We start from the raw sequence: 20,952 nt of genomic DNA, 5'->3' as shown, positions 1-20,952 counted from the left end.
ATAGGAGTCATTGACGAGCTCGGCTATGAAGAAAAGGGGGCTTTGCGAAGGTATAAGAAGGGCACAATATCTTGCGAACTAAGGGTATCAAATCACGCTTCATTCACTCCCAGTCTCATCATTCAACCAATACTTCCAACTTTGAATCTCTATTTCAACCCCCAGTTATCCTCAAACATCAAGATGCGTTTCTCTATCATCTCTGTCCTCTCCCTCGTCGGCGCCGGCATGGTTGCCGCCACTCCCATGGAAGGCTCTCTATCTTCCAACGTCATGCGCCGCGGCGATTCCACCGATACCAAGGCGAATGATGCCGCCGCTGCTCTAGCCGGCAGCAAGTATGAGAACGAGTCTGAGACTTCGGAGTGTGTTGGCCCTCTGCTTTGCTGTGGTACTCTCACTACTCCCTTGGACCCCATTGTGGACCCTATCCTCGAGGACCTCGGCATTGATGCCGCCAGCATCGTTGGCTCTATCGGTCTGCTTTGTAAGTATTTCTGAAATACCTGACATCGGTATATTGGTGACTAATGCGATATCAGGCCACCCCTACGAGGCTTCCGTCTGCACCACCAAGCCCCAGTGCTGCACTGAGGTTAACCTTTTGGTACGTGGTCTCCAAACCCAACTAATATTTCAAGCGAGTTATTCTGACTAACTGATCATAGGGTGGTACTGTTGCCCTCGGTTGCGCCGCTCTCAAGAAGTAGATTTGCTCCGAGTCGCCGTGCCAACGAACGGTATATAATACCACTGGAGGAGTGATAATTCTGACCGCTCATGGATGATGTATATTATTCTTCAGGGAGCACAGCCCTTAAACTTTATATATTTATGTAATAAAACTTCTTTCCAAAGTTATCATGTCGAACGCGAGTTCACCTGGAGATGCTCATCTTGAACTGAATAACTAGGTAGACTTCCGAAGTCCATATTGAAAATTTAAGCTTTGACTCTAGGGCTCCAGGGCTCGGACGTGAAGTTAGCCTTAAGGATACTAGTAATTTCCAGAGTTGGAAATGCCCGACATGCAAATATATGTGTGATTCAATTTAGATGTATTACGTTAGGGATCAAAAGCGGGAAAATGGCGGAGTTGATGTATCGAGTGACCGAACACCGCTGGGATTTTCCGACGGGCAAGAGATCGGAAAATCCTACTAGTACTAGTGTTGCCGAAACGAAATATACGTCCGTACTGATCTGATGCCCACTAAGGCCTACGGTGATCTCGATCCAGCTATTCTGCCAATTCTGCAGCGTTCTAAGATTACCAGTGTTCGCTATACAAATCTGGACGCAAACTGTCAAACTGCGCAGATACCTAGGTAGTTTTAAGATTTCTAAATTTAGAACCAGGAAGAAAAATGATTCGCGCTAATTGTTCTGCAGATAATATACTAGTATAAATAGATAGCCAGTACTAGTATTGTTGGAGTTATGACTTGAAACATCCATAGATTAACTAGCACACTACTGGGTATCCAGCTCAACTATGTACTCAGTACCCTCAATTTTTAAGATTCAGCAATTTTAAATGACTAGCTTCACTGGTGGGGTGAGCCATGGTCACTTTAAGACATTATTCCTTGTAAGAAACACTGATTCTATTGCCCTTAGGAAGCGCCGTAAAGGATTCTCATGTTTGCTATTTTCTTTACAAGTTCAGTTTTATTGTCTTGGAAGGGCAAATTTTGACTAGGGAACTTGAGGTTAATGAAAGAGAATGATGAACAAAAACCGATCGGGGGCGCTTCAGTACGAATTCAGTTTCCTATTCTTTGGTATGTTTATCTCGTCGGTTTACACAATCCTTCTTTTACAAGTGAGACTGGAAACCTCTAGTTTCAACGATCTTGTCCCTAAAGCTTCTGTCAATTATCCTTGACCATGGAACACTGGGGGAACCAAATCGAAGGTTGGTGAATTTCGATTTCGGTGCGTGGCCGGAGGATCTCGGATGGTGCATTGAGAATAGCCAGATTGTAGGAAGAGATGGGGCTGGGTGGTATGTCATTTTAACTAACATTCTTAAGACCAAGGCTCCTCTACCATGTGGTGGATCCGCGATGGAATGGCTTGCGAAACATATGATCATTTCAGGTCGCGTTTCCAATCCTACTGTACTGATCGGCAAACGAGGTCATAGTATGGCCCGACCGAGTGTCTGAATTCGAGAGTCCAGACTAGCGACTGCCTTCCAAGGCTTTCACAGCTTTATTACCCGCGATTTTGGAATTTTGCACTTTTGCACTTTTTGCATATCAAGGACGATCCGCATGAATGTGGATCATGACGTCAGGGGTGGAAGTCTGGGGAGGAGTCTGAAAAGAGCAACAAACCGGCTGATCGGGCCAAATCGTCCCTGGCACTCGGTCCACCTTGCGCTAAAATGTCAACCCGAAACCAAAAGAGCCCTGGAGCCCTAGTTCATTTGAACGGAGTAAACTATGACGCCATAGCCGTCGGTCAGCTTTAAAGAAACCATCACCACTTCGGGTGGCTTATTATGGTCAGTCACTGCTGGGATGTCAATTATATTCAAATTTCTACACCCAGAAACCGCACTGATTGGCAAAAAAGCCACCAATCCTCAATTACTATTCCCCGCCAAAATCTTAAAATTCCCAAGTTCATGAGCTCGGGTATGACTAGAGGCTCGGGGGGCCCACGTAAATATGCCCACAATGTCGACGCCGCTCGAGAACGGGAAATGCACCTGTATGATTGCCTCGTCTTGTTTTTTTTTTTTGTTAATACAAGTGACTCACAAATTGAACACAGGTACCTCCCGTACTGGGGCTACTCGACATCAGAAAAGTTTGCTCAAAAATCATGCGGGAATAGGCCCAATGCGTCGCGCGACAATGTTCTCACAGTATTCGCCCAACTTGCAAGTTTGCGCTTGAATGCGAAAAGAGCTCTCATCTCACTCTTCGATCGGACTACCCAGCATATTGTCGCCGAAGCAACTCCTCGACTTAGTCTTCGTGGCGCCGAAGATGATGACAAGAGCCTTTGGCAAGGCGTTCAGCAGCTTCCACGCGAAAGTATCCCAATGTGCAATATGGCGATGCAAACGTTTACAAAGGACGGAGGGGAACATTTTGTTGTCCTCGATCTTACCCAAGATCCCCAATTTCATTCCCATGCCTCTGTTACGGGTCCGCCTCATAATCGATTTTACGTCTCCGTACCCATAATGTCACCCGATGACTATGTGATCGGGAGCATTGCTGTTTTGGATGATAAACCACGAGTGGCCTTGACTGAGGAGCAAATACAGGTTTTAAAAGAGCTCAGTCTAACGGTCATGGATCACCTCATGTCACAAAGAGCCATGCGAGAGGAGGACCGCGAGGAAAGAATGGTGAGAGCACTCGGGCTTTTCGTACAAGGGAAATCGGATCTTGCCGATGGAATCGACAGCCATTATCACCCTGAAAACAAGGCTGGTCATCAGCTCGCCGAGATCAACCGAAAGCTAGAAAGCTTTCAGCTCTCAGATGCCATCTCTCAAGGCCCAAAAGAGGCGGCGTCAGAAGAAGCTTCACCTGATGATTTGAATGGCCGTTCCAACAACCAGGAACAAAACACGAGAGGAAGAATTGCCGAAATCACCAACTCTGCCAAGAACCAGACCTCCGACGAAGGCACACAAAGCAATAGAAGTGGATCGCCTATTCACACATTCAAACTCGACGAGGGCAAGATCAAAGGACCAGAGGAAGAAGACAAAAATAAGCAGCGACCGCCTCTCTCGCCCACCACAGGCCACCTACAGGAGAAACTAGCTCCATCCAGCGTTCAACACGTACTTGACCGCGCTTCGTGCTTGATGAATCAGGCGTTGGACGTGGAAGGGGCTATGTTCCTTGATGCAAGTGTGTATGTTCGACGCCAGATGCTTGGTCCCACAGATAGGAAAAGCGAGAGCGAACCCCGAGATTTCGAGATTGAACATGAGACTAAAACCCATTGGGAAAACATGGGAGCCGATAATTCCGGGCCCAAGAGTTTAGTCTTGGGGTATTCAACAACATCATCAGCCTCGAGTGAGGAGATTGATCACGAGGCCCGTCACTATCTTTCTTTGCCAGGTGCCTTCATTAGCCATCTCATCGAAAGATACCCTCGCGGGAAAATCTTTCACATTGATGATGATGGAACTATCGCAGTGAGTTATGAGGGCTTGGCGGATGATGTGAGTCAGGCCTACTTTGTCGGCGGAAAGAAGGTCGCCGAAGGGTCTCCTGAAGAAAAGGATATCCGCCAAGAAAACATGGACATCAAGTACCTCCACAGGGCGCTGCCTGATGCCCGGTGTATTGGTATTTACCCGATTTGGGACTTCCAGCGGAGTCGGTGGTTTACGGTGAACCTGGTTTGGTCCAATGACCCTGGCCGAGTATTATCAGAACCAAAGGACCTGACATACATGGCTGCTTTCAGCAACAGCGTGATGGCAGAAGTGTCGAGAATGGACTTAGAAGCCGCTGATCGAGCAAAAGGGGCTTTCATATCGTCTATCTCGCATGAACTACGATCTCCACTGCATGGCGTGCTCGGTACCGTTGAGCTACTGCAGGAATCAGTCAACACCTACTCCCAAAGAGGACTTGTCGAAACAGTTCACAGCTGTGGCCGAACTCTGCTTGATACACTCAATCACCTTCTGGACTACGCCAAGATAAACACTTTGACTCAGTCCCGGGGCAGTGATGGAGGCGATGAGAAAACGTACCGTTCGAAAGCAAGACCCACAGTTCCTGGTGTCATACAAGACCAAAATCTCAGCGCTCTTGTGCAAGAAGTTGTCGAAGGCTTACTTGCAGGACGCGAGTTCCAAGAAAGAGAAGACACACTTGCACCTGGATCACGAAAGGAAGACCGCAAATCTTCTCAAGTGTCTCAGAATGGAGATGATCGATCTCGACTACTGACGGTAGTTGATATACAGTGGCAAGAAAACTGGCATTACTCTGTCTATGCCGGGGCCTGGCGCCGGATAGTAATGAATTTGTTTGGAAATGCTCTGAAATATACCGAGGCAGGCTATGTCAGCCTTTTCATGAAAAAAGATACGATCAGCGTACATGACGAAAACCCAGTGCCAGCTGTCCGCATCACCATTGCCGATTCTGGTCGGGGCATGTCGCAAGACTATCTACTCCACGATCTCTACACTCCCTTCATCCAGGAGGATAATCAATCCCCAGGTCTTGGAGTGGGCCTGAGCCTTGTACACCAGATTGTGAAATCACTCCATGGAAAAATTGAGATTCGGAGCAAAGTCGGTCAAGGCACGGAAGTTGACGTTATCCTTCCCATTTCTGGACCCAAGTCAACCCCCACATCGAAATGTCCCTTCCTTGGCCTGCAAAAACGTTTGAAGGGAAAAAGCGTTTCATTCTTCACCACGAGCTTCGAGCGAGGCGATCTTGGCATCAAAAAGCAAGTCTTCAGTGATATCCACTCTAGTTTGACACGGATGGTTCAAGATTGGTTCGACCTCGAAGTTCTCGATCAGAGCGAGTTGCAGCAAAAGCGCCCCGATTTCCTGATTGTCACTGAACATGAATATCGAACCTTTGCTCATAGTTCTGAGGATTCCGACATCCGACGGTCAATGGAAACCCAGCACGCATACCCTCTGATAGTCTTGAGTGGCCATACAGGTAACTGGAAAGTGGTGAGAGAGAATTCGCGAGATCGGGCGATTTTCCTCTCGCAGCCGTAAGTGAAGCTGAGGTCTTGCGTAATTTCTTCGATGACGCTAACCTTCTATCTACTCCAGAGTCAGTCCAAAGACTTTAGAAAAGGCCTTCAAATATTGTCTCGACAATGAAGGAAATGAGTTCAATGAGGATTCTTTATCCCCATATCTCGTTGAGAGTCACGAGATTCAACGCATCCCTGGAATCGACATCAAAAACTTGGATTCGACGCAATCAGAAATCAAACAGTCCCTCGATGTGCACAATTCAGATCTTTACTCAGATGATAGGCCGAAAGTACTTCTCGTCGAAGATAACCCAGTTAACCTGAAGGTACCTCCCACCGGGCGGTCCATACCGACCATATGACTCCAGGCAGGTATGAATAGGGCTGATAATATTTCCAGATCATCGAGGCATGCGTTAAGAACGCCAAACTCCCGTATGAAACCGCAGTCAACGGTCTTGAAGCACTGAACAAATACAAGTCCACGAGATTTGACGCCGTTATCATGGGTACGCCATCGCAACAGCTCACTCGGTCAATTCTTTCTAACTTTTACTATATAGATATCTCGATGCCCGTAATGGATGGACTTTCGGCAGCCCGAGAAATGCGCCATTTTGAGAAGATGGGCAAATTGGATCCCAGCATTATTATTATCTTGACTGCGTTCATATCCGCCGAGACGCAGCAAGAGGCAGCGATAAGCGGAGTAGACGAATTTTTGACGAAGCCCACGCCCTTGAAGCAGCTTAAACAGATGCTGCTGAACTTGCCACGCCGCAATTCCACGATTCACTCATGAGTTATGACCCATTGAGACTCGGAACATATACGAATTTATTTGCATTTTGAGCTGTACAACCACCGTGATTTAGCCTGCAGCCTTCTTCCTGTTATGTGATACATTATGGACCAATATATAGTTAGTTTGTACCAGTACTACAATATTCATTTTATTTGAGATCTCATGGAGGCCTCGAGCTTGAAAATTTTGACAATTCTACAGACAGCGCCTTACTTAGGAGCAAGGTCACTTAAGCCGGGTCAGAGTCTTTGGGCAAGGCCTCAAATCTAGCAATCTGAAATTACAAAAACAAAATTGGGAACCTGAAAGGTGGCTGGTAAGCTCTCTCTTGCATAATGTAGAATAAATTCTACACAAATAAGGGGGTATAACACCTCGTCGTCCATTTTTGGGGGACCTTGCTGGTGATAAAATCAAAACTCAGCTGTGTGATTCAGTTTAGCCCTTCATTAATTGTGTACCAATAAGCCATACGATATTGGAAGCCTGAGTCCTCAGGCACACAAACTGCAGGACATCACCTGATTAAATCCCGCCGAGAACTTGTGTCATCGGAGATCATTGAAGTTTCTCTCCATCTTGCGATTCTTATCACCATGGTCATTCTTGATCGCGCGAATTAACCTCGTGAGATCTAACGAGAGCTGGTGGTGCTGACACCTCGAGTGTTCAGGCAACAGAATTCCGGCTTGGCAAGCTTCTCGTATTGCCAGCCCCACAGGCCCATATATACGACTCGGATTCCTCTGACCTTCGATTTTCAGCAGTGATGAAGCGCGGACTTTGAAGAGCGACAGAACCGACCCCCGAGGGCGAACAGATTAAGATGGATCACAACTTTCAGCAAGCAGCTCAACAGGGCGGCGATATAACAACTAACGATGACAATACTATCACACGCAGTAATCTGCGCAACTGTGCTATTACCAGCTCCTACGTGAAGCGTAGCACCTTTGACGACTGCGTTCTGGTGCGGGTGCTCTCAGCGTCTCGCTCGACAGGGAAAAAGTCCCACTTTCACAACGTGACGTCTGTGAAGCGCAGCGAGGTAAATGACAGTACGCTTATTGAAAAGAGCTCTGCACATCGAAGTACGATCAAAACCTCTACAGTCCGAGATGCGAGTACCATAACGACAAGCGCTGTGACTGGATCGACTATCTCACACAGTCAGCTCCGCAGGGCGAAAGTCAAAGATTGTGACGTGGAGGATTGCATAATCTCTCGATCTTCTTTCGAGGGTATGGTTCTGAAATATGGGGTGTGGAAAAGAGGCCAGCTTATAGGGAAGATCGGGGATAAAGAGGTGGTCGCTTTTCAGAAAGATGATCCACGTCTCACTGTGAGTCTTCATTTTTGGTATCTCATTTCTCTGATAGGCGCTAACGTTTCCCATCCACAGTCGAGTCGTGGTGCCGGACCATCTTCAAACATCCCTCCTATATCAGAGCTTGATTCTAAATCGAAAGGCCCGCTACCGATTCACAATTTAGACCGCATCGATTCAGCCGAGAGTGCTCAAAGTGAAGATTCTGATCGCTCAGAAGATCTCCCTCCTCCTTACAAGGTTTGAGATGAGATCTTGAAGCAAGCTACTACGAGGCCAGAACCCAGAGTGGTGCCTTGTGTATTCAATTGACTACATTTAAGTTCGTTTGTTATATGACAGTCCCCTTTACCTTGTATTTATTTCTTAGCATATCCCCATAGCGTCTTTCATCACACCTCAGTAGCCCCTCTCTCTATGGCACACATACCTAGGTATCATATACTCATGTTCAACAGTAGAAAGTTTTATATTTTAACTTGAAGATGATGCGGAATCCTCAAGCCAATCTCGCTACGCCTACTACTTCCAAGGTTATATCAACATTTGTATCCAATGAAATGCTATATTCTGCTGCATAGGTATAGGCGCGAAGGACGTGAAGTGCCATTCAACCGTCAAGTCGGAAGTTAGGCTCGGATACAGAGTTATTCAATTACCGGCTCAAATCCCCTCATTTATCACTAGTCGGGCCAGCAACGACATATTGCTTCTCGGTCTTCAACTTGCTTAGTGTACTGTCACTCAATTTCAGAGTGTCAGAAATAATTTGCTTGGGAGTGGATGCAATCCATTGGCCGAGAGCGACATCTACAAATAATTAGTAAATTTATCCCACCTAGGCACCAAGATATTTGAATCAATCATACCTGTGAATTCCGACGCCTGCAAAACTTCAAGGAATACCAGATCCTCATCGCCAGTGTTTTCGATATAGTGACTATTTGACTGGGGGAAATACCCAACATCACCTGCCATGAAGTCAAAGGTGTTTGCAGCTTCTGGGGCAGTGAAGAGCGTTGCACGACCCTGTCCTTTAATAAAGAAGGTCCATTCGTCGCTGGACGGGTGCCAGTGGATCTCACGCATACCGCCGGGGTGAACAGTCACGACCGCGGCGGAGAAGTTGCTGGCGATGGGGAAGGTTGATGGATCCACAATTTTCACAGAGCCTCCGGCAACCTCATGAGCTTTTTGTTCGGAAAAGTGGTATGAGTAGCTTTGGGTTCGAGGTACAACGCCAGAAGAGGTGGTCACGTTTTGATCCTCGATGTCCTTGGGTGCCGGTGTGCCCTTGAAAATATAAAGCTCATCATCAGGGATATTGTCAAAATCAGCGATTGCGACTCCGAGGTTCTTGGCCAGGACCTCTTTCTGTAAGGACTGTCAGTTGTTTGAGTCAACCAAGAGACTCTCTGTTACTTACTGGACTATGAAGAAAGACCTCGGTGGCGAGGAAGGTATTGTCTTCATTGAAGTCCCCATCGTCAAAGACAAGGAGGAATTCGACCCCATCATCCAAGGCTTGAATTGAATGAGGGATACCACTATAAATAAACGGATCAATCTTTGATTCTCGGGCTGTGGAGGCTTTCGGGACTTACGGTGGGAAGAACCAAACATCTCCCGCAGTAAGGTCATCGACAAAAGTCTCACCATTTTCATTTACAGCCTGTCGAGTTTATTAATCTTTACTTTGGGAGAGTTGAGAGAGATAGAGTGCATACCTGGATCCGACAAGACCCATTCAGAATAAGGGACCATTCACTAGCGACGTGCCAATGGAGTTCTCGATATGCAGCTGGCTCCAGTCGCATATCGACACCAGCTTTTGAAAATTTATTAGAGAGCTGAAATAAAATCGAGGATCTTGAAGAAATTTGTACTCACCCATCTCGGTAGCAGCTGGCATCACGACAGTATTCTCTTGGCGGGCCCAGCCAGCATTGTCGATTCCAAGCCTGGGGATGTTAGGACTCAAATATTTAATATGGAATGAAAGCTGACCTATTATGACTGAGACCTGTTTTTTCAGTTAGTATATCCCATAATAGTATTTACTACGGCAGATGAACCTACCCATGGGCCATTGTGCATTGATGGTTGCTCCGTGGTCTGTTCCAGGAGGTGCAAGCTTGTCACTGTGAATCCTATCGTAATTCAAGTTCCCTGGAAAATGATCAGTGTCATATTTTGAAATAGCAGCTTCTTCATTTACTTGGACCGGGATCATCTCCTCCTGTGTCCCCCCTAATTGGCTGTGGGTTATCGACCTTCGAAAAGTCGAGCCAAGTGCCGATTTTAGGATCATTGGTTTGTCCAGGGAGGAGGCTGTATTTGATATCGGGCGTCGTTGTGCTACCAACCTTCTCGGAAGGCGAGTATCCGATCAGCGTCTTCGATCCTTTTAGACCAGGATTGCTCGCTGATTCATCTGCTCGACGTGCAGGGAATGCATCGGATAACGGAAGAAGGAACAAAAGCAAAGAAGCAGCAGAAGAAACTTGAAGCTTCATGGTGGCAGATCTGCGGGCTGAGTTTGACAGCCTTTTTATGATTGATGATGAGCCCCTGGATTATGAAATAGTGAAGAGACACTGGACTACGCCGCCTTTTATAGACTTAATCCCCATCACAGAAGACCCCACCCAAGGCAAACCCATGGCTATACAGATCTGCATCCCCTCATCAGTATCCAAATCTAACAGTACACTATTTTTGGAGATTCATCAAGTTCCCCTCGCGAGGGGACCATGTCATAAAGCTAGCCTGCAGGAAGTATCCAGTAGGTCGAGAGCTCCTCTAGACCACACCGCAAGAAGAATAGAGTGGAATGCGAAGCAGGGATATACACGGCAGATGCTATGGATCGGGGATAGTATCTTTGCCCGTGCAGTTATCCCCACTTCGAGTGATCATCCATGTGATAGGAAAGCAGAGAGTAGCATCTCAGATACCATGTGTAACACCCAGACTACGACCACAAGTGACGAAAACAGAATATTTCAATCTAGCTGTACTTGAGCTTGGCGACTTACATACAGTAACTGTTCTGCACACCTCCTTCATACAACCAGCATGGTGGTCAAAAAAGACTATTCTCCTTATGAACAGGAATTTTGGTGTTTCGGATTTCTGATCTACCACTCACAAAAACCGGAGGAAAGCCACAACTTGTGCCGAGGGAAATGTTAGCTTCATAATTTGGCCCGCAAATGACGTGGCTCTAAAAATGGGTCCTCGATCAGTCAACGGTAGGATCCACCAGGTACCGTGGCACCCGGTCCGAGAATGTCAATTCAAATTTGAGAATAAGTCCTAAGACCGCGAGTTCCATGACAAGATACTCGGAAGGAGAGGGTTGTCTGGTTATTATTAAATTATCAAGCTCGAATCTTCTGAGGATCGACCGGTTCGTCAGAAAGGTAGAAACAGCGTCAGTTTAGCGGTGCAAGTACTTATACATAGAGATCGCAAGGTGCAAGCAATATTTTGATGCCAGCCAAGACATCCAATCCCAGCCACAGGGAATCAAGCAAATGCCTAGTACTAGTAGCTCTTTCGGGTATTTTAAGTGGGACGGCACAAGCTTAGCGACAGGCTTCGAAGGTCCCCCAGTCCCCCACTTGCATCGTCGCAGTATCCACGTGCCCCTCTCCGCATGAGGGGAATATCATATACGACAGCCCTATAAGGCGCTTTGACATTGAAAATATTCAAGATTTCAGCCGGATCGACTACACTTGGGAACTGAACTGGAAGGTGGCTTGAACGCGAAGTTGAAAAGGAAATACGTCCACCACTTAAAGATGTTACCACATGGGTCGATCCCTGAAAGGTTTCTCTCTAGCTTCTTTGGGAATGGAGAGGTTGGAAGCTTTAAATGAAGAGGGGCGTACGTTACACCCAAATAGCCTGCTGGGAGATAAATTTAGAAGATGGCGTCCCGGAAGTCCCGCAACCCCTCACTGGGAGTGAGTTCAGTAACAAATCAAGCCTGACGCACTTTACCAATCAAATAATAAATGCTTGAAAGAATGCCTGGAATAACTGTTCTATCTTCCCCTCAGCCATGAATGATTATAGACTTCCCTCATGTCGTTACGGGTATATGAAAAGTTTCGATCACTGATCTTTCAAAACTCTAGATCGCGGATTAATCCTTCGCAAGGAGGAGGAAACCATCCTAGATTCAGTCTAGTTTCATGACAGAGTCGCCGGATTTAAACCATGTCTATAGACGGGATGTCCATTCCAGCGAAGCCGAAAATGGATAGCTTGGCGACGCGCTGTATACTTAAGGCGGAAGACTTGGCCGCATCTAATGTCGGTCGCGAGGCTGAAGCAAGGTCGGAAATTACTCATGGTTCTATCTCCGAATGTGTGAAATAAGTAAGAAGTGCGATCAGTGCAGGTCACGAATTCAGCGAACCACAAAGGTTGCCTCTAAAAAGTTATTAGTCGGCCAAGTGACTTGTTATCAATCTTGAAGTCACTCAAATTAAGCATCGCTAGGCAGAGCTAAAAAAAAAAAAGGTAGCCAAGTTGTTCTATTCTTGCAACGGAAAAGTGTTTTTATGCAACTTGCACTCGCTTCAATGCCTTGACTAGTATGGGTGATTTTATTTACAATTACCTGGGTCCACTCTACTGCAGGTTTGTACCTTGGCATCTACTAATTACCTTAGCGATAGCCCGAAGTTCCTGAGTTGTTATGACCAAAAAGAGAATGTAAAATAGAGGGGGAATTTCCAAATAATTAAGCAAGACAAAAGAATACTATAGGTTTTGTGCACAAAGTTGTGCTATTTGATGATTCGACGGATTCCTTCTTCAACCCAAAGCTCTGCGATATGCAATGGCTCCACGTGGAATTCACAACTGATCACCAAAATTATGTTGAAACGCCTTCAGTGAGTACTATGATGTAACACCGAAGATATCATCTATTCAATATGAATTATATCGATTAATTGGCTTCTCTCGGCGATCTTTTAGATGGCATCATACGGCTCACACGATTGTGCACACACTAAAATTGTCAAGTTTGTTACGGGTGAATTGAGTCGCTGATCAAAAGCCCGGAGAGAAAATAAGGTAATTCAGTGTTCCCGGGCATGCCCCTGGTCATTCTCCTGCCAGGAAATACTAGTAGCTTCTGTCATTGTTTCAAGCTTGTCAATTAGACTCGACCTTGCGCGTCAAACTCGCGAGGACCTCGAGGCTAATGTTGTATTTTTGCCGAGTGGAGGCATTGATTGCGCTAGTACAATAATGGATATTAACAGCTAATAATCCCCATTCCAGATCTTCAAGTTACCCAAATTAACCCCCAAGGTGACCGCAAGGTGACGAAAGCATCGCTCCGCCCTGCGCTCAGACCGATTACCCCTCCCACACTACGTCTCAGAGGAGCACCCCTTTCATCGCAATTAATCTCTTCAGAACAATTGGATTTGCCCGAATCATCTGTGCTCAAAACCAATAATATACGATCACACAGTGCGGGGTTGCCAAGATGCTAGTGCCTGTCTTTTCACACAATGAAAACAAAGGTCTGCCATCTTGGGCAAACGCTAGACTCATGAGATCATCGCTTGCCAGTAGTGACGACGCCCTGAGTAAGTAGTGTGGTGTGATAGGTCGTCTGGGAAGTTGCCTAGTGTGGAAGCGCTGGGGGCGGGGCGGATTCTGCACCGACTTCTTTTAAGACTAGGGGTACCTTTGTTACACTGCCACGGGGCCATCGAGGACCTGGCTCGCCTCTTTACCTCTTGGTGTTTTTGTTTCAGCTAGACTGAGTTGCAAATCTGGTCTCCAAGCAATCCTTGATTCGTGAAAATGAGCTGATTAATCATCTGTGGCATGATGTAGATACCTATCCCGTTGTTGAAGAACAAAGAAACAAAGGTCGAAGATAATGGACATGCCAAATACAGTCCCAGGGGGCAATTTCAAATACCACATAACCGCGTTACTACCTGTATATGTACCGCCCCGAAAGGAATGCCTAACTCATAATAGTACTAGTAATGGCTGCAACTTGAAGAAATTACATTTCTGATTTAGAGAATACTAGGTTGCTACGTGATGTTTATTGAAGACCCCACATCGGATGTCATCATTACTGATAAATTACTTGCAATGATAATGCTTCATGAAAACAGTTGTATTCGTATTCAGGGTAAAAGTAGCCCTAAACTCCAGTCCGGGTCTGGTGCCAATCTATGGCGATACAAGTTGACTCGAACATGTTAACAAAAGAAAGAACCGACTAGCATCCTCCGATTCAAATCCATAGCCAGTAGGAGGCCTGGGTGGTAGTCCTGTGAGATAAAAGAAAGAAAGTCGTAGTTGAAAAGGTATGTATCGTGAAGGTAAGTGTGGTGATGAGGGGTAGGACGTTCGACTGTATTGTTTATCGAGCGACACGTTTGAGGTATCTCATAGTGAGAAGGACGGCTGCCACACTTGTGTACGCACCACCGGCGGCGGTGATCCAGACAGGACGGTGAACACTGAAAGAGGTTCGCAAGAAGTGGCCCTCCTTCTTGGGTTTCTCACCTAGTTGGAATTAGCTATGGTGTCCTGAAGTGCATGGGAGATGCATTTAAAACAAAAACATACCCTGCTGGAAAAGCCTTTGGCGAAGGTTGTTCACACCCTGGCGAGAACGCTCTGGGAGGGTTCTGAGCGAGGCAAGGAGGGGTCCAACGGGCGCAGACATCTTATCGGTTGTAGGTGTTGGTTTGAGATGGAAATATGATAATTTGAGATGAGATCGATGAGATCGATGAGTATGGACGTGAAGAGTGGAGAGGTTGATGATGAGAGGGGGAAAGAGAGTCACCAAGTTTCTAACCCCCCTACATCTTATATAGCACAGATCAGATGACAGCTGAATGCGGGGTTTCCAAGGTCAACAGGGTCAACAGTGGTGGGAGGTGACATCCGGGGCATCCCTGTACTTCAGGTGGCGAGAGTCGCGAGAGTTTCAGCCATCAAAGTCAACGACCAGGTCAATCGAGATCACAGATTTATCCCCGAGCCTCAGATAATCATCGAAAAAGATGTAATAGAAGCTAGCTCGCGGTTGAATTACCAATTTGTTTTGCTATTGACTGCCCCCATATTGAATGATGGTGGAAGACGAGTGGGAGATACAAAGAGGTACATCTTCAGGGATGGGCTGATGCCGTCCAGAGTAACCCACCCTCCCCTCCACACGTCTATCTTCCACATAACGTATTGAGTGCATCGCTAAACGATTGGCCCAGATATGCAGTACCGCCCTTGATCGCCCAACTCCGTGTGCATCATGATTCAGCGACTTGACGCCCAAGTGATACCCCTCCGTAGCCATAGGTTACTTCCCCTGAAATCATACCACCAGGGGAGACAAGCTTAATTATTAAACTAAGGCATGGTCTGACCTGGCATTAAATAAGTACCCCAGTGACCTTTTCTTCCAGACGACGACTCTTTGATGTTGTTCCAGAGTGCATTCTTCAGGCGGGCATATCGACAATGTGGACAGTGTGGAGTGTGCGGGTTGGGCCCACAGTGGAAATCTGGGGCGATGGATCCAATCCGGGGTAAATGACTCCACTCATCACGCTTGGCTTACTTGGAATCATCACGATAGAGGGGCAAATCTCGGTGAGAGAGTGTGTGTCCTAGCATCCATTTGATTCCATCAAAGCCACTTTCAGCTGATTTGAAGCCTGCTAGCAGTAGACTATAGGTTCCATGGCCACACTAGTCTATGAAATGCAACTTTGCGACCGCCATGTGATGGCCAGCCCCTTCGATTCGGTCGCCTTTTGCCCTTCAAACGTCCCCTGAATAGCTTCCAGGAACGACTTCGCCACTCAATACATCGCCCTCCCCTCCCACCCGCCTCCCTCCCTCTCCAAACCAAACCGGATAAGCCTCATCACAAGAGGTGTTCACTTTTGCGCAGCAGGCATGTGGACAGCGACGTGAGAGCTTGTCGACGCGACTCATCGGTCGCATAATGGCTCAAGTTAGATTTTCACCTTGGATGGGTTGTTCTCATGCTATACCATGTGCGAGGAGATCCTCTCTGCCTCTTACGGTCGCGCTTTGTCAACCGCTTTCAAGCTGACTTGATGCGAACACTTTGCGTGTCGGTACCAACTATCAGAGAACCCTGCTGGTCCAGCAAAGTCCTCGGCCTGCCATACCATCCAGCTGTCCCGGGGTAACATTTTATACAGAGATTGGAGATATCACAGTTATATCATGGTTATGATGCCGAGGGGCAGTCTTCTGAAAGTCTCCGGCTGATCGATGAACAACCTAAATCCTTGATTGAACACCTAGCCTTCTTTTGCGGTCATCATACGGATATCCGCGGAATGAATGCCCAAGATCTCGGCATTGAAATGGTCTCGCTTGCCGACATGCTATCACGACTGAGGGAGATGAACCTGTTTCCCAAGTTAGAATAACTTCAAGTTAACCTTATCTTGAATCGTGTAATGGCTAGCAAACACATTCGGCTGCACTGGCGCTCTGGTATGGGTCTTTAGACACAGATCATGCCCTTCGTCAATGGATTGTGGCGAGGAATAACCTCTCCCCCCCCAATATCTTCAAGTTCTTAGAATCGACAGTTCCACAGAGAGGATCCGTATCCCGATAGTAAAGAAGCCATGTTCAAGTTAAAGTCATTTGTATTTACATCATGCACGAAGTAGTTATAAATCACTATGTGCGCATTCTCGAATTGAGGGTCACTCTTCGAAATGGCCATCTGGAGCTGTGATTGGCAATACACACCTGGGCAGGTATATGGCCTGATTACGAGGAAGGAACAGGAGATGCACACACCACTGTGATGAGCCTGCAGAGGAAAATATCTATCAGTTTCGGCTAGTTCCAACCGGGCTGATTCCCGTCTCGGGTTTCTCTGCAGGTGAATGCCCGCCAAGAACCAAAAACCACCTTAGGCGTGTCTCTTGGCAGAAGGAGTACGATCTGTAACACATATTTCTTAGTGCTGGGTAAAATTAATGGTTTAAGTCTGTGTTATGTACAGGGCTTTGTATGGAAGCTTCGCCGTGAGAGTGGTATCAATATAAAAGAAAAGCTTGCCGACCATCATTCCGTTTCGAGAAGGGTCTGGTTGATGTCACGGGGAACACGGCAGATATTACGTGCTTCCTCCGGCATGGTTGTCCAGAGCACTTGGCGAACCTCCTTACCCACCTTCTCAATCGCGTCCATGGCCCACAAGACATCAAGATGTTCATACTCATCAATGATCTTCGAATGAACAAGTCGCACATGCGGCTCCGAGCCAGATTGCAATCGATCAAGCAACTTCCGACCATCCACTAGGGCATCGGAACCACCAATCCATAAAGCAAACGGAGGAACTTGAGGCCCGAACCAAGAATTATTTTCCGGACCACCAAGACAAGCGTCGGCGGGATCATCGCCGTGGTCGGTGCCAGTTTTCCCACCGCATTGACGATCATTCTCCATCTCATAGGTAGTTGATAGGATACATCGATGTTTTGCAAAGCTTTCGCTTCCAAGCCACCACCGCATAGTCTCTGCACTAACATAGACAGGTGCGAATTGAAACATGCGGTGGCGAAGATCGCGTTCCCAGCGTGCATCGGACCAGCCAAATAGGAATGAGAATACCCAATAAGCGAGCGTTCCGTATATTTTGGGATGGATGACCCGGCGCACAGTCATCATGAATGGGATGAAAGAATGGATTCCAAAGAAGAGGCGGAACATATCCGGCGACATTATGGACATGAAGCGGAAATATGATTTACTGACAAGAGGCCCTGCGTATGCAGCCGGTGCAAGAGCACAGAAAACCGAAAATCGTTCTCCAAGCTCGGGGCGATGTTCTTTCGCCAGGGCGACGAATGTTTGGGTTGTGCCCTGCGAGTGACACACTAGGCCCAGCTTTTCGAAGCCTGTCTCGTAGAGCACGCGAGAGGTCAGAGCTGCTAGGTCGAGCGTACCGAGGTGTCGAATATCCCATGACCACATACGCGGATCCGAAGTCGACAGGCTGGTATGTTCGGGGTGTAATCCACACCGGTTATTTCCCAGCCAGACGTCATAACCGGATTTGCAGAGATAGAAGGCAAGGCTGTCATCATCATTGGTGCAGTAGGTACCGGAACTTTGAAGAAGACCGTGCATCAGAAGTACGGGGTATCGACGATTGGAGTTTGCGCGTCCAGAATCAAAATTCTTCGGTTCGCCAAACACCGACGGTCCACGTTCGCGCCTTTGCTCCGAAGGAAGGGCCGCATACTCCTGAGGATTGTACACATGCCATAAGGTAATTATGAAGCCGTCCTCAGTCTGGACCCGGAAAGTTTCCACATCGAGACCGACCCGTCTAGCATAGTAGGCGACGTCGCAGACGATCTGATCTTTCCCTCCTTCCAGTGGTGGGCATTCTTGAGGACCTTGTTCTTCATCCACATGCTTCTTCTGCTGTCGAATATGCCACTTTTTGTCAGATTCCACCCGCGCCACTCTGCGAATATGTTCCTCTGTTTCGAATACCCTTGCCGAAGCTTTCTTGTGGCCTTTTAGTCGAGATATCGCGTCGGATGCTGCCGTGGCAGCCGTGCAAGTCAATGCGCCGAGAAAGATGATGGCCAAGAACCCAAGCGAGAAAAAGAACGAGACAGTTCTTCGCACGTAGTACAGCATATTTTGAGCTGGTGTCGGGGGACCGTAGGAGGGCAGCGGTGGAAAGAGAGGGTGTTCACCTGAGTCTCCTGGCAGACCCATGTGACAAGGCTGGCCGTGCTTTTCAGCATCTGTCACCTGGCCCCCCCAACTGGAATTGCTCGAATTTCCCATCCTTTCTCGCGTATGTGGGGGAGGAATATCGATCGAATGGCGTCTCGTGGGTCGTCTCGAGAATGTGTTTACTCCGAGTACCACCCTCGGCAGAGGGAGTAACGAGTGTCTGCAGAGGGATGGTGACCGACATGGGCGCGGGATCAAGTAATCGACATTGAAAAACTAGAGCACATCGCGCGTCCAACTATGGAGAGAACAGGTAGTCCTGAATTGAATTGTGCAACAACCTCAACTTCGCGGGGAAGTTGAACTTGGCAGGAGAGTCCCTCGGCTTCGGGGAAATAACGTCACGTGGTATGCGGGTACTTTATATTTTAATGCCTGAGGCAGAAATCTTTAAATAGAAACAAACATGGACATCAGGTACACTTGACTATATTCAACCACAAGCTCATCCAGATGAATATCCAAGCCTTGATTTTTGCTATCTCATTTTAATAATTCAGCCCCGCTGCCTTGGCCAGAGCCTTGCAGCTGGTTAGAAAGCCCCAGGCGCGGACACAGTTGAACTCGTAGGTTGCTTTTGCGTATGGCGGGCTATCAGTCTCACATCCATCTTTCAAGAAAACAGTATCGAACCCCTGCGCATGGGCGTCTTGTAGCGTAGATCCAACACACTGATCCGTATTGACCCCCGAGAATAGCAGGGTACGGATTCCCTGTGACTGAAGATACTTGCTGAGATCCGTTTTCTCATTCCAAAGACCTGAGTTACGATTCTTGTGAATCCAAACGTCGGGACGGGCCTCTTTCTTCCCATCCTCATACACGCTAGCCAGAGGGCCATGCAGAGCGGTGTTCCAAGTCCCTCTCATCATAACTCGGCCAGCATCAACCCGACTGCCATCATCTAAGGTGACCTGTCCGAGTTCGGTGCCGGGGATATTCTTAAATTTGGGGGATTCACCGATTTTGAGGAAGTTTATGGGATCGTTTGGATCGCCCCGTTGGTCCCCAAGACCGTAATCCGTCTTTTCAGAGTTGGCTTTGAAGGCGAAAACACGAACTTCAGCTGGGGGTATGTTGGCAAGATCATCCTCGGTGAGGCCCCAGTTGAGCCAGATGGTTTGAAGTCCGAGCTTGCGTGCAGCTGGGATGGCGTATCGGATGATCGCGTTTTGAGCGTCATACATCGCAGGGGTAGTCGCTGCATCCAGAGCTTTACTCAGACCAATATTTTGCATATCAATTATCACTAAGCCGGTCTTGGCTGGATCAATCTTGATGTTGACGAGGTCGCAATCGAGATCAACGCCATTGCTGGTCAAGCTTGAATGTGGGTCTTTTGGGTGAGTTAAGTCCCAGCCTTCTGGTGACCAAATCCAGGTGCTCGCCCCCGTTCCAACGACAATCCTTTCTTGTGAGGGTATCTCAGGAGATTCCCCAGTGGAATAAGCAGGCGGAACAGTCGCCATTCTCGGAGCGGAACGAAATTTCGAAGACAGGATTTGGTCGAGGTCAGGCTTAAATAATTGAGGGATCTCTCAATATTGAATGAAACACGACGATAAAAAAACACCTGTTCACGATCGGGTGGTCGATCGATGATGAGGCACTGTCAGAATTGCCCCTCCCCCTCTTGACGTGGTTCTTTGTTCACCCCCTGCACCGAACTAAACGCACACGACCCAGATTGGCATAAGAAATAAAACAGATCTATCTCCAAAACCCCAACTCTCACCCTTCAGAGGTCCAAGCCAGGGAGTTACAGACTAACTGGCAACCTCCTCACAACCGCCTCTCTCAGACCATCAGTACTGTCCACCATCTCAACTCCATATATGTCGCACACGATTTGCACATTCCCCCTCTTCCAATAACCCTCGGGACAAACAACAATAGCCTTTCCTGGAACCCGCGCACAAAGCCCAAACTCAAGCAAGCTGACTGGCGCCTGCGTAGCCGGGTGGAAGTAAATAACAACGATGTCCGCCTTATCCTGCTTTTTGAGCTCCCACTCCACTTGTTCACGGTAAGGAGCAAACTCGATGTCCTCGCGCCACGAGCTATCCCAATCAGCGCGGTATGGATTGTAGATTGTGACTGGAACGTCGGAGAGGGCGGTGGATAGAACCTCGCGCCAGTCGTGGCTGTCGACTTTGTTGGTGGTGCCGGCGAGAAATACGGACTTGACGCCGCATGGAGCTTCTTTTGAAGGCGCGTAGATAACATGGCTCTTTGCCTGAGTCATTCTCAAGGACAAAAATTTGTTATTGGGAGT

At 47.6% G+C, this 20,952-nt stretch overlaps 8 protein-coding genes across 8 annotated transcripts; 3 read left to right on the top strand and 5 right to left on the bottom strand.

The window, feature by feature from the left end:
* Positions 1-183: 183 nt before the first annotated feature.
* On the top strand, positions 184-710 carry N7533_001550 (hydrophobin family protein; the record flags this gene model as incomplete). The annotated part of the gene is made up of 3 exons (XM_057098200.1): positions 184-487; positions 543-607; positions 669-710. 3 exons carry the CDS (start codon positions 184-186, stop codon positions 708-710), a joined length of 411 nt encoding a protein of 136 aa, XP_056963336.1.
* Positions 711-2,635: 1,925 nt separating this feature from the next.
* Positions 2,636-6,526, top strand: N7533_001549 (hybrid sensor histidine kinase/response regulator; the record flags this gene model as incomplete). Its single annotated transcript, XM_057098199.1, has 5 exons — positions 2,636-2,721; positions 2,785-5,736; positions 5,798-6,050; positions 6,125-6,233; positions 6,288-6,526. 5 exons carry the CDS (start codon positions 2,636-2,638, stop codon positions 6,524-6,526), a joined length of 3,639 nt encoding a protein of 1,212 aa, XP_056963335.1.
* An 829-nt stretch (positions 6,527-7,355) lies between these two features.
* N7533_001548 (uncharacterized protein) lies at positions 7,356-8,102 on the top strand (the record flags this gene model as incomplete). Its single annotated transcript, XM_057098198.1, has 2 exons — positions 7,356-7,871; positions 7,932-8,102. The coding sequence occupies 2 exons, from the start codon at positions 7,356-7,358 to the stop codon at positions 8,100-8,102; spliced, it is 687 nt and encodes a 228-aa protein (XP_056963334.1).
* A 427-nt stretch (positions 8,103-8,529) lies between these two features.
* Positions 8,530-10,372, bottom strand: N7533_001547 (putative oxalate decarboxylase; the record flags this gene model as incomplete). The annotated part of the gene is made up of 9 exons (XM_057098197.1): positions 8,530-8,666; positions 8,726-9,230; positions 9,283-9,403; positions 9,461-9,528; positions 9,584-9,684; positions 9,747-9,817; positions 9,864-9,879; positions 9,936-10,025; positions 10,075-10,372. 9 exons carry the CDS (start codon positions 10,370-10,372, stop codon positions 8,530-8,532), a joined length of 1,407 nt encoding a protein of 468 aa, XP_056963333.1.
* A 3,902-nt stretch (positions 10,373-14,274) lies between these two features.
* On the bottom strand, positions 14,275-14,583 carry N7533_001546 (uncharacterized protein; the record flags this gene model as incomplete). The annotated part of the gene is made up of 2 exons (XM_057098196.1): positions 14,275-14,420; positions 14,484-14,583. 2 exons carry the CDS (start codon positions 14,581-14,583, stop codon positions 14,275-14,277), a joined length of 246 nt encoding a protein of 81 aa, XP_056963332.1.
* Positions 14,584-16,982: 2,399 nt separating this feature from the next.
* On the bottom strand, positions 16,983-18,728 carry N7533_001545 (putative ab-hydrolase associated lipase; the record flags this gene model as incomplete). Its single annotated transcript, XM_057098195.1, has 1 exon — positions 16,983-18,728. The coding sequence occupies one exon, from the start codon at positions 18,726-18,728 to the stop codon at positions 16,983-16,985; it is 1,746 nt and encodes a 581-aa protein (XP_056963331.1).
* Positions 18,729-19,165: 437 nt separating this feature from the next.
* N7533_001544 (cysteine hydrolase family protein) lies at positions 19,166-20,146 on the bottom strand (the record flags this gene model as incomplete). The annotated part of the gene is made up of 1 exon (XM_057098194.1): positions 19,166-20,146. The coding sequence occupies one exon, from the start codon at positions 20,144-20,146 to the stop codon at positions 19,166-19,168; it is 981 nt and encodes a 326-aa protein (XP_056963330.1).
* A 290-nt stretch (positions 20,147-20,436) lies between these two features.
* N7533_001543 (nucleoside 2-deoxyribosyltransferase domain-containing protein) lies at positions 20,437-20,922 on the bottom strand (the record flags this gene model as incomplete). Its single annotated transcript, XM_057098193.1, has 1 exon — positions 20,437-20,922. One exon carries the CDS (start codon positions 20,920-20,922, stop codon positions 20,437-20,439), a length of 486 nt encoding a protein of 161 aa, XP_056963329.1.
* Between the last annotated feature and the right edge of the window lie 30 nt (positions 20,923-20,952).

Source organism: Penicillium manginii (assembly GCF_028828005.1).
Source record: "Penicillium manginii strain IBT 31320 chromosome Unknown utg000002l:1.0-5564898.0:1.0-5567710.0, whole genome shotgun sequence".
In the NCBI taxonomy this organism is placed as follows: domain Eukaryota; kingdom Fungi; phylum Ascomycota; class Eurotiomycetes; order Eurotiales; family Aspergillaceae; genus Penicillium; species Penicillium manginii.
This window is presented reverse-complemented; position numbering and strand designations above follow the sequence as displayed.